This window comes from Aquarana catesbeiana, linkage group LG03 (genome assembly GCF_042186555.1).
Source record: "Aquarana catesbeiana isolate 2022-GZ linkage group LG03, ASM4218655v1, whole genome shotgun sequence".
NCBI lineage: Eukaryota > Metazoa > Chordata > Amphibia > Anura > Ranidae > Aquarana > Aquarana catesbeiana.
Window position 1 is genome coordinate 211,902,939 of NC_133326.1, and position 13,431 is coordinate 211,916,369.

Sequence of the window (13,431 nt, forward strand, 5' to 3'; positions counted from 1 at the left end):
TTGTAGTCTGCTACATTACTTTGGTAGAAAAATAACCCAAATCGGTGCATATTTAGTCTGTGTGAAAGCTAGTCTACGAAGTATGTGTGTATACATAGAGTGGATATAAAAAGTCTAAACACCCCTGTTAAAATGTCAGGTTTCTGTGATGTAAAAAAAAAAAAAAATGACAGATAAATAAATTCAGAACTTTTCCCACCTTTTTAATGTGACTAAGAACTCAAAAGATTTCAATTTGTTTTTCAATTAGACCCCTTTCACACTGGAGGCGTTTTTCAGGCGCTACAGCTCTAAAAATAGCGCCTGAAAAAATCCTCAGCTGCAAACCCAGTGTAAAAGCCCGAATGCTTTCACACTGGGGAGCTGCGCTGGCAGGGCGTCACAAAAAGTCCTGCCAGCAGCTTCTTTGCAGCGGTGTAGGAGCGGTGTATTACCCCTTTCCTGCCCATTAAAAACAATGAGGCAGCAACGGCAAAGCGCAGCTGCAGCAGCGTTTTGCGGGTGGATTTCAACCCCTTTTCAGCCGCTAGCGGGCGGGTTAAAACCGCCCCTGCTAGCGGCCAAATAGCGCCGCTAAAATGATGGTAAAGCGGTGCTAAAAATAGCGCCTCTTTAGCGCTGACGCCTGGGGTGGCTCTGTGTGCAAGGGGTCTTAGGTGGAGGGAAGTAAAAATAAAATATGGTTGCATAAGTGTGCACACCCTTAAACTAATACTTTGTTGCAGCACCTTTTGATTTTATTATAACACTCAGTCTTTTTGGGTATGAGTCTTATCAGCATGGCACGTCTTGACAATATTTGCCCACTCTTCTTTGCAAAAACACTCCAAATCTGTCAGATTGCGAGGGCATCTCCTGTGCACAGCCCTCTTCAGATCACCCCACAGATTTTCAATCAGATTCAGGTCTGGGCTCTGGCTGGGCCATTCCAAAACTTTAATCATCTTCTGGTGAAGCCATTCATGTGTTGATTTGGATATATGATTTGGGTTGTTGTCATGCTGAAAGATGACGTTTCTCTTAATGTTCAGCTTTCTAGCAGAAGCCTGAAGGTTTTGTGCCAAAATTGACTGGTATTTGAAACTGTGCATAATTCCCTCTACCTTGACTAAGGCCCCTGTTCCAGCTGAAGAAAAATTGCCCCAAAGCATTCTTCACTGTGGGTATGGTGTTCTTTTGGTGATGTGCAGTGGTGTGTTTGCGCCAAACATATATCTTTTTGGAATTCTGATCAAAAAGTTCAACCTTTGGGTTCATCAGACCATAACACGTTTTTCCCACATGCTTTTGGGACGCTTAAGATGTGTTTTTGCAAAATTTAGCCAGGCTTGGATGTTTTTCTTCTTAAGAAAAGGCTTTCATCTTGCCACTCTAACCCATAGCCCAGACGTATGAAGAATTTGGGAGATTGTTTTAACATGTACCACACAGCCAGTACTTGCCAGATAATCCTGCAGCTCCTTAACCACTTCAATACTGGGCACTTTTGCCCCCCCCCTCCTTCCCAGATCAGCTTTCAGCGCTGTCACACTTTGAATGAGAATTGCGCAGTCATGCAACACTGTACCCAAATTTACATTTTCATAATTTTTTCACACAAATAGAGCTTTTTTTTTGGTGGTATTTAATCACTGCTGGGGTTTACGCTACAAATAAAAGAAGACTGAAAATTTTCAAAAAAAAGGCATTTTTCTTATTTTCTGTTATAAAATTTTGCAAATAAGTAATTTCTCTTGATAAATTTTGACCAAAAATGATGCTGCTACATTTCTTTGGTAAAAATAACCCAAGTTCTTACAAGCACTGGCAACAGATTCTTCTATGGGCAGAGAAGCATTTGCTATCCTTGTCGGCAGTCCACCTAAAGGGGACCCTGAACAGAGTGGTGGATTTCCTGAGCAGGTACCCCATTTAGGAAGCGGAGTGGTCTCTGAATCCGGAGGTCTTTGGGATGATTTCCAGTATGTGGGGACAGCCAGAGGTGGACCTGTTCGCCTAAAGGGAGAATGCACAGGTTCCTTTCCTCTAACCAATTTCAATGGGTCCCTAGGGACAAATGCCCTGGTGCATCCATGGAGATTTCACCTTTTTTGTTACTTCTCGACCCCCCCCCCCCTTCCCCCCATTTCCAGTTAATTCTACTGGCGTTAAGGAAGATCCAACGAGAAAGGGTACCGGTCATTCTAATTGCCCCTTTTTGGGCAAAAAGAGCCTGGTTCTCAAGTGTTCTAGGTATGACGACCAGGCCTTGTTGGCATCCACCTGTCAGGCAAGATTTGCTAATGCAGGGTCCAGTAGGTCGGCCAGAGGTGGCCAGGTTGTCCCTTGTCCCTTGCAGCATGGTATCTGAGGAGCAGCTCCTAAAGAGTAAGGTGTTTTCAGACCCCCCGGTTACAACATTGCTATCAAGCGGAAGGTACTAGAGCCACCTATACTAAAGTCTATAATTCATGGTGCAGATCATCTGCCCAAGACCCAAAGAACCTCGTGTGCATTTTTGGAGTTTTTGCAGGAGGGCAGATAATGGACTAATGGCCAGTACCTTGAAACAACAGGTTGCTGCTCTAGCGGTCTTCCTAGAAAAATCTGTTGCCTCTGGTAGTTAGGTTTTTTTATGGCACTTACAAGATCAAAGCCAGCACAGATCAAAAGTTTTCCAAAATGGAACTTGCCAGTAGTTCTGCAATCTCTAGCAAAAAATCAGTTTGAACCTCTGGAAGAAACGTCGCTCAAATGTCGCACTTATAAAGCTGTTTTTCTGATTGCCATTACATCAGCACACAGGGTCAGCGAGCTACACGCTCTGTGTAAAATTCTTACCTAAGGTAGACTCTATGCATAATTGTTCACAGGATTTTGTTCTCCCAACCTTCTGTGCTAACCCATTAGGGAGAAAGATCTTTTTTCATATGTTGGATATTAAAAGAATTTTGTTACGTTACCTGGAAATAAAAAAGGACTTTAGACGTTCAGACTCGTTATTTGTCCTTTTTTCGGGCAACAAGAAAGGTTACATAGTAGGTGAGGTTGAAAAAAAGACAAGTCCATCTAAGGCACAGTTTACTTCCTCTTTAACCACTTCAGCCCCGTAAGATTTTACCCCTTCCTGACCAGAGCACTTTTTCCAATTTGGCACTGTATCGCTTTAACAAATGTATCACTTTGACAATTGTGCGGTCATGCAATGCTGTACCTAAACGAAATTTGCATCCTTTTCCCACAGATAGCTTTCTTTTGGTGGTATTTGATCACCTCCTGTGGTTATTTTTGGTGCTATAAACAAAACTTTTTGCTATAATAAATATCCCCCAAATAAAAAAAAAAATATATATATTATTATAAAATTATATATTTGCACATTACGAAATACTTACCTTTTGGAACAAAGTCCTGCACCACCGCAATGTCACCACTGAGAGGGCTGACATCTTTCCCCGATCTTCCTTCCAGGTTCGTGTCCTCCTGCCGTCAGATTGGCCACGATGACGTCACCCCCACACATGTGCACTGGAGTCATGGACCGTGGCACGGAGCTCATGCGCCTGTGACATCACCGGCTGCATGATGTGCGAATATCTCCTAAACCGTGAAGGTTTAGGAGATATTCATAGTACCTACGGGTAAGCCTTTTATTATAGGCTTACTTGTAGGAACAAGCCTGAAGAGTGGGTTTACAGCCTCCTTTTTGTCAGGCTCCACCCAGATGCCTGTATGGTCAGCTGACTCAGCCTCTCAGTTGGAGGGGCAGAGCATAGAGCCGATGACAAACAGTCACCGGCTCTCTGAAGACAGAGAACCTGAGCAATCGGGGGTTTTGATCGCCCAGCTCTTCGTCTAGAGCTGGCTGGGGACAGATGCAGTACCGTATCGATGCTGTATCCACCTAGGTGAGCATAAATGGCGTGGGTTTTTTTTTTCCTAATCCCAAATTTTTCTTTTTCACAGCTCACCGACCAGCCCACGCTGATGTACGTCGGCAGAATGACACTGGCAGGCAAAAGGGCGTACAGGTACGTCCCCTTTAAGAAGCGGTGACGCGTGCGCGCTGCCCACCTCGGTCTCCGTGGGTCCCGCAGACTCTATGTCCGCCGGTTGCCCGCGATTGTGTCACGGAGAGGAAGAATGGGGAGATGCTTATGTAAACAAAGCATTCCCCATTCTGCCTAGTGACAGGACAGTGATCTACTGCTTTCTGATCGAGAGCAGTGATCACTGTCCTGTGTGTTCAAGCCCAGCCCCCTCACAGTTAGAATCACATCCTAGGACACATTTAACCCCTTCACTGCCCCCAGTGGTTAACCCCTTCACTGCCAGTGTCATTTACACAGTAATCAATGCATTTTTTAATCGCATTGATCGCTGTATAAATGACAATGGTCCCAAAAATATGTAAAAAATGTCCGATGTGTCCGCCATGTTGCAGTCCCGATAAAAATTGCAGATAGCCATAGCTATCATAAAACTATCCCCTATTTTGTAGACGCTATAAATTTTGTGCAAACCAATCAATATACACTTATTGCGATATTTTTTGCGAAAAAAAAAAAAAAATGTAGAATACATATTGGCCTAAACTGAGGGAAAAAATTTTTTTTTTATATATTTTTGGGGGATATTTATTATAGCAAAAAGTAAAAAATACTGCTTTTTTTTTTTTTGTTTTGTTTTGTTTTGTTGTTGTTTATAGCGCAAAAAATAAAAACCACAGAGATCAAATACCACCGAAAGAAAGCTCTATTTGTGGGGAAAAAAGACGTCAATTTTGGGTATAGCGTCGCACGATCGCGCTGTTAAACTGTCGCAGTGCCAAATCACAAAAAGTGCTCTGGTCTTTGGGCAGCCAAATGGTCCGGGGCTGAAGTGGTTAAGCTGGTCGTGCATGGATTTAAATTCAGCCAGTCCCTGCTGATCTATATATTGACTCTATGGTTGAACAGTAGTTAGACTAGGCCTATAGTGCTTTAACAAATTAAATGTACTTCCAGTTTTTATATTTGCTTGAATTTTTCTGTTTAACCGCTTATATAAATATTTAGAATGGGTAACTATTGGAAATCTTATCAAGCAGAAATACAAACTGCTCACAATATAGTAATTCTTTCTACAAATGCCTTTCTCTTAAAACTAATTTTATAAAACATACATTTCCAACCTGGTGGTTTGTCTTAGCAAGTCATTTTATTGTAGCCAAAGTGCTAGCTGTTTTCACGAAGCAGCAGCACCACAATAATTTACAGTAAGGTTTACTGGAAAGTGAAACGGCCAGTATGGGTGGGGGTGGCCTGTCCTGGTACTTTCCATAAAGTTGGCAACAAAGATAGTTGTTGATATTCCTTTTCACATTTCTTCCCTTTAGCAAGTCCACAATACTTTTACCTAGAAAGGTTTTCCCCAATGGGGCTTTAAAACAGCAATATAACAAGATCAAAGACATTTTTTCCTTATTGATATGTAGAGAGTTGTTTGTTTGAAAATTGTCCAATGTCATGATAGTTGGATACAATATGTACAATATAAAATCTGGTCCAATAATACAATACATGTTCCACAATGTGATAAACACATTTGTGCTCATCATTACATTACATTCAGAATTAAAGAAGCATGTCGTCATACATCACATTGCATAAACCATAGTGGTATATTTACCGCTCAATATTTAAAAATAAGAGGAGCCATTAAAGAATCCGGAGGGCTTGTGGGCCGCCCCCAATTCCCCAGGAGAGAAGAGCCAGCCCCAAAGGGGCTTACAAGAAGCCATACTGTAAACTCAGTGAGGGACGGAGGAGCACACGCCTGCAACGAATACCCAATGATAGCCATTTATTAATTGGGAAAAATGTAATGATTTTTATTATTATTATAAATGTTTCCAAGTGTGTGTGTGTATATATATGTGTGTATATGTGTGTGTGTGTGTATATATATATATATATATATATATATATGAGAGAGACTAACGGTGAAATGGATTGTCGATGTGTGAATTCATCACGGCATTGCTTGCATCCCATAGAAATGACTAACCAATGTTTAAATTTAATTAGCAATAATGTTACATAATGCTGAAGATTATTTGGTATAGTGCAGAAAAATGTGTATATTTGAAGGTATTTGCTGTAAAATTCAATTGGAATTTTTTATGCAAGAAGCTATGGAATCGGCACACAGCTCCTGTGCTAAGCAAAGATTATAAATAGTCCCTTTTTTGGTACATTTTATGACTAAATTATTTAAATGTCCAATTGACATGTTTTATGTCATCATGCTATTTGTTTCAGGGCCATTGTAAATCTTGGTGGGTCTGGTTGCGCCCCCACCGGGGGTGGAGTTCGGCCCCCTGTGGCTTACCGACAGGGTGGGGTTATGTGGAATGGTCCGCATGCCCCTTTCTTGCTCTAATCGACGTTTGAGTGTTCCTCGACTGCCGATGTGAGCTTCACCTTGCCGGCGGCATCCCTTGTTCATCTCCGGACTGTTTGTGATTAAGTGCGCATGTGCAAGGCTTCGGCGTGCGCACAACGTCATGAAGTCACACGTTTTGCAGTGGAGATGACGAAAGTGGTCGGGGCTTCACGACCTTCCGGGACGCCGAGGGAGCCACTCGCGTTGTGTCTTTGGGGGGAAGGGGGGCAGACTTGCGCCTGCGTACGAATATCCCACTTGCCACACCCTTAGGTGTATATATAAAACTGGACGCTTGAATCAATTCATGATTACATGCAGGCCAGGATGGACAATATTGTACCCACTTTCTCTCGGCATCACAGTCCCCACCTTTCTTGCACAACTGCAGTCAGGTCCTTAACAAACAAGCCATACAAGCCTAAACAACCTACAAGTTTATATGAACTACAACACTCTATAAGGTAAATTATAATATTATACCAACCATATTAATTTATAAAGCACATCACTACACACAAACTTTTACACTTTGGTTCACATTCATCATTATTATTTTTTATTTAACACTTTTTATCTCTCAGTTACATCAGACACCATGCAATATTTTCAATCACTTGATGAACCACTTAAGCTACTCCACTATCTTACATACAGTGCACATTTTGACTGGGTTAACTATCAGTCCTTCACTATACGCATTTTGCATTTTTCTGCACTATACCAAATAATCTTCAGCATTATTTAACATTATTGCTAATTAACTATAAACACTCTTTCCACATTACTATATTACCATATTGTATTAATTACTATTTAACATTGGTATATATATATACACATTAATGATCAGTCATTTAGTTTTTCCCAATTAATAAATGGCTATCATTGGGTATTCGTTGCAGGCGTGTGGCTCCTTGTAAGTCCCTTGGGGTTGGCTCTTCTCTCCTGGGGAGGTGGGGGCGGCCCACAAGCCCTCCAGATTCTTCAATGGCTCCTATTATTTTTTGAATATAGAACACTCATTCCACACTTGAGCGGTAAATATACCACTATGGCTTATGCAATGTGATGTATGACGACATGCTTCTTTAATTCTGAACATATGTAATATTTTTTAGATCCAATTGTCCCCCTGAAGAGACCGTACTTAGGTCGAAACGCGTCGGGGCTCGTATTCCATATAACATAATGTAATGATGCGCACAAATGTGTTTATCGCATTGTGGAACATGTATTGTATTATTGGACCAGATTTTATATTGTATCTAACTCTATCATGACATTGGACATTTTTCAAATGAACAACTCTCTATATATCAATAAGGAAAAAATGTCTTTGATCTTGTTCTATTGCTGTTTTAAAGCCCCCCCATTGGGGAAAACCTCTCTATACAAATTGTTTGAGGGGGGGGCAGCTACTTTCATCTCTCCTAAATATCTTTCCCATATTGTACAATACTTTTACCTACCCTTCAGTAGTCCAATGTCTGCGAGGTCTCATGCCAGTGCCTGCATCTTCTCCCAGGGTTCTTCCGGGTGCCAGGTCTTTGGCCATCTGTTACAAAAAGATTGGGGAAGGGGTTTTAACTCTTCCCTATGCTATTTAAAGCAAAAAAACTTTTGGCTATATTCATACAATTTTATTCTTAAAAATATCTCTATTAAAAGGCTGTGTTGAGAATGCCCTTTACATTGGTGATTGGTGGGGGAGAATGCCCCTTACATGGGGTTAGTGGGGAAAATGCTTCTGTTACAGACTGCTAAAATTATCACCGGTGTCATGCTTTTGGCTCTGCTAAAGCACATTGGACCCAGAACTATGTAGGTACCATCAGATATGAGGTTAGCTGCAGCTCAAACTTGTGGCTACTTCAGTGGAATCCAAGGGCTCCTCCAGAACATGGCTGATTTAATAGCTCATGCATTTCTGTGCTATGCTGTCACTCTGATGCTTCCAGGTGTGGTCTTACTCAAGGTTAAAGTGTCTGTAAAGATAGGTTTGTTTTTTTTATTTTTTTTTTTCTCCATGCATGAGGGTAAAAAGCTTTCTGGGTAAAGCTTCAATTTAGGGACAGCACCCTCAATTTCTTTACTTACTGCAGGGGTTTGCTTTATATACAATGTATAGTGTCTTATGTATATACTTTCTTATTTTCAGTACTATTATTTTTTCCTTTTAACAATATTTTTTATTTTTGTAGCACAAAAAGGGCCCATTCACATGCAGGCAAAAAGAAATAAATGCTCCTGCGCTCAAAAGATTGCAAGAAAACTGCACCTCTCAGCATCTGGAGCCCCACAAGAGACTTTCCCGTGCAGGGCCTTCTTTTACTGGCACAGGTGTATACAACTATTGGGCGTATCCCTATGCTGGCATCCTATTTCCTATTGGGACATGCAGCTGCACAGACACAGCTGCTGTATCCTAATAGAACATGCGGTTGGGTGCAGGTCCCAGAACACACCCTGTATGCGTTTGGGTAAGCACTCTCACACCCACATGACATATTAGGACACAGCGGCTGTGCGTCCCATTCATTTCTATTGTGGAATAATAGAAATGAATAGGACATGGGCACAGGGGTGCACGTGACCGCTGTATATCCCCATGCCAGTAAAAGGCCCTGTGATGGAAACCTATGTGCTGGAAACCTATGTCGGATCAGCAGTATCATGCGATCCAGTTGCTGTGCATTTTATAAACCAGCGCATGCATAGCTTAGTGCAGACCGACACGGTTTCAGCCCATTAAAATGAAAGGGCTGAAATCGCACAGCACCTGGAGGGCATGTGAATTGCAAAGGAACGCATAGTGCGTTCCTATGTGATTTGTGGTGTGAACCGGCCCTGAGTCTTGGGGCCCAGTGCCAAAAAAAAGTTCAAGCACTTGGCTCCACTAACTTGCCTGACAGGGGGGCACTAGCATAGGTACCTGGAAAAATTGCCCTGAATCTCTAGCAAGGTGCCCAGGATCCCAGACACCATGATTGTCCCCTCAATAGCAGCAAGTTTGTCTTTTAAGAAGGGGGGAAGGGGGCAATTTATCAAAGATGAATACATGCAGTGATTTGGGGGGGATAAGAGGATGCTTTAAGTGTTAGGGGCACTTTGGGAGGGGAGAGAAATTGTGCTGGAAGGGAGGTTAATTAAAAATTCGGACCCCCCCAAAGTGCCCCCTAACACATAAAGCATCCTATCCCCCCCCCCCCCCAAATCACTGCAAGTATTCTTTAACAACTTGCCCCTTTCTCTGAGTCCCCTTCACTGTGTCTCCTTCCCCTGCAAGTGCCAAGCATTAAGATTCAGTACAAACCTCAGATCAACACGTCCCGTTCTGTTGATGCTGTGTCCATTCTCCTCCCCCTCCATCTCCTGTCTATGACATCCGAGCCGAGGAAAAGAGGGAGGGGACTTCAGTCTGTGTGTTAGTGTGAGGTGGACAGGAGGGGGGAGAGAGGGAGAGATGCTGTACAGTGTAATCGCAGCGTGTGGGAACAGAAGGTGAGGTGGTGAGGAGAGGAGGTGAGAGAAACAGCAGCCGCTACACCAGGTGCAGGATTGGAAGTCTTTCATTCAGTCATGGGGCCCCCTTACAGTGGCGGGATTTGCCAGGGCCCAGTCTCAAGTGCGACCGCTGCGACCCTGGTAATTCCGCCACTGACAGGTGCATATGGAGATTTATTTAAGCCCTGGTTCACATTGCTGCGGGTTAAAACTCGTGCAAGTTCAGCTGAACTCTCATTACAACCCAGCAATGCTGTCTGACTTCTGTGTGGGTTCCTGCACAGATGTCTATACAAGTCGCCCCCCAAAGTATTAGAGGAACTACTTTTAGGAATCGGTGTGGCGCCATTGCCGGCAATAGCCGCCGATTTTACATACCAAATCAGACCAATGTGAACCTAGGCTAAAGTTGAGCTACAAGTAACTTTAAAACTTTCTCTTGCAAGTGAGGCTGGTTAATTGACAGATGAATGGCCTGCTCACCCCTATAGTAAACTTGTCATGAGCTAAACGTGGAGGGTGCTTAATTGTACAGAATTTTTTGGCTTTAAGTCCCCTCAAATGAGTATATATAGCTATAGATATAGCTTTGGTGGTTTATTTATTTATTTTTTTCACAGCTTTGGGCTCATTTTATGATGTGGGCTCCCGGCTGTTATAAAAAAAAAGCACAGTTACAACTGTAATATCCAAACCAACTGCCTTGTTATCCCCCTGCAGACCTGCCTGCTCCAAATGTCTGGTGCCCTGTTCTATCTGCAAGTGCGGGGCAGATGCATTATGTAGTAAAAAAAAAAAATTCTAGTGCTGGCTACTTTTTGCGCCTCTTCTAACTGAAAGTTGGTTGAATTAGATGGACTAGTTGTGTGTGTGTGTGTGTGTGTGTGTGTGTGTGTGTGTGTGTGTTGTTGTGTTTTTTTTTTTTTTTTTTTTTAATGCCCCCCCCCCCTTCACATAACTATGAAAATCCTCTATCAACAGTAGACTTGACACAGGACTTTCTAGCTGCAATTAGTCTGTTAGTCTTTCAAAGGCATTCCACTGACTTTTTTTTTTTTTTTTCCTCCCAGGTTTTTTCTGCTGGAACTAATTCTATAATGCAGGAAGGCCGACCACAGGAGGTAAGCGTCACAGTGGGGGTTATTTTACTAAAGGCAAATCCACTTTGCACTACAAGTGCACTTGGCAGTAAAGTCGCTGTAGATCCAAGGTGGACATGTAAGGAAAATAAAAAACACAGCATTTTAGCTTGCTCATGATTGGATGATGAAATCAGCAAAGCTTCACCTAATTTCAGAGCTTCCTCTCGGATCTACAGCGACTGCACTTCCAAGTGCACTTGTAGTGCAAAGTGGATTTGCCTTTAGTAAATCAACCCCATTGTCATGAGTTATGCTGGTGCAGTGCAAGCTCCCTCATTAAAAAAAACTTGTACAAAATATACGATGCACAGGGCCGAGCTGAAATGGCAGTGCTAGCAGGGCTCATGGAACTATACAGAGGGCAAGGCTGATTTGAAGATGAGCAATTTCTTTTGGCGTGTGGTCATGCCATAGAATTTGAAAAGCACTTGGGTATCTCATTCTGGGAGTACCACCCATAGAAATGCTATAGTTTCTTAGGCTGCTTTCACACTGAGGCGCTATAGTGCCAAACATAACACCTGTAAAGAGCCTCACCTCTCACTCCAGTGTGAAAGCCCGAGTGCTTTCACACTGGAGCCTTGCGCTGGCAGGACGCCAAAAACAGTCCTGCAAGCTGCATCGTTGCAGCGCTGTAGGACCGGTGTATACACTTTCAACTTTCCATCTATTATATTTTCTGCCCTTGTTTTAGGTTTGGATAGTAAAACTTTTTTGCCAGTAAATACCTTTATACAGCCCACTTCCTGTTTATTGTCTGGTAAAAAGCCTAGGCTTATGACATCATGCACAGCTTTCTCTCTCTCGTGAGAGTTTGCCAGGAAGGGAGGTGGGATGAGTCATAAGAGGGTCAATGAGGGCTGCAGAGCTGGAGGTGTGTCTGTGTAAATCCAGGAAGTGAACAGGCAGCAGCTTCAGCTGCCCACAGTTAAAATCTTTGCAGCTAGACTCAGTGGAATGAGATTTTTCCAGCATAATTGGCAAGTACAGAATCACAGTATATATAAAATAATATGCAATGTGGTTAGAGGGAAGCTTCAGAATGGCAAAGATGTTTTTATTACAAATTATGTGAGCACACTGCAGTTCCTCTTTAAATTCTGACTTCACTAAAAATGAATTATTTGGGTCTCTAGTGATGAAGCAAAATGCTCTCATTTGTGCACTTTTACATGTCTTGTGTGGAAAATATTAAGAATGATCTATTCTTTACTGCCAAAAATGGCTGCCATTGCATGCCAAAGAATGCTCAGGAAAGCAAATTTAATTTTGCTGGTGAGGAGCTATTCTCGTGTCTTGTCCAAATCCAAGCCAATACAGTGGAACCTCGGATTATGAGCATAATCCATTCCAGAAGTATGCTCGTAAACCAAAGTACTTGCATATCAAAGCGAGTTTTCCCATTGAAGTAGATGGAAACGAAAATAATTCGTTCCGTATTGATTTCAATGGGATGCAGTACTGCATGCGGCCAGAGGCGCGGGAGGGGGGGCCTTGGAGAGACTCGGAAAAGGCCCAAGCACACTTCGGCTGACCTCGGCAAACCTCGGAAAGTCTCCGTTCACAAACCTTTCCGAGGTTTGCCGAGGTCAGCCGAACTGTCCTCGGGCCTTTCCGTGCATTTCCAAACGCCGACGTTCGGCTCTGGCGCCCCCCACCTCAGGCCAAAAGCTGTACTGCACACCGCTTTTGGGCTCGTTTTGCGAGACAACACTCACAAACCGAGTTAGGATTTTTAGAAATACAGTGTTCATTTTGCGAAACACTCGTTAACCGTGTTACTCGCAAACCGAGGTTCCACTGTATATGTCAAAGCTTTATGAAAAAATTGCAGTGCCACTGTACTTCAAAAACACAGTGGGCTCTCTATTCACCAAAGAATATTGCATACCATATTTGGATCTCGTGACTCATTTGACCCAAATATCTCATGCACTATTGAAACCGTAAATTCCCTTTTTTACTGCAAAAATAACAAACACACAGTAAATGCCACATGAACTGACGTTAACATCAATTACCTGCCAATGTCCTAAACAACCATGACTCCTTCCTGCTGTTGGGGGATTCCCAGTTGAAAAGGGTGACAAAAAAAAAATGGTTGTGCGCTCCATACCAGGACATTATCTGAGTATGCAGCATGGCAGGCCAGGTGGAGGAGAGGTGCGCATAAACGTATCAGACCACATGCCTTCAATGTGGTGGGGAGGTGCATTACCAGGGTGGGTAGGGTCTTGCAAAGCACCATGTCATGCTGATGAGGGCAAGGGCCTCTTCTCCACAACCCTGGCCTGGTGGTTGTTGGTGGGGGGGGGGGGGGGGGGGGGGAAACAATCACTCAAATATCTCGTGAATATTTAAAATGAAACAGACACAC

The 13,431-nt window shown here is 42.9% G+C and overlaps 1 protein-coding gene across 1 annotated transcript in view; it reads left to right on the forward strand.

Annotated features, from left to right (window-relative positions):
• The window catches only part of TRABD (TraB domain containing), a 56,333-nt gene that overhangs the window by 14,405 nt on the left and 28,497 nt on the right, over positions 1-13,431 (forward strand). Inside the window, exon 2 of the mRNA XM_073619745.1 lies at positions 10,983-11,033. Within this exon, the coding sequence (XP_073475846.1) occupies positions 11,010-11,033 (24 nt within the window). The 5' untranslated portion in view covers positions 10,983-11,009. The remainder of the gene's footprint in view (positions 1-10,982; positions 11,034-13,431) is intronic.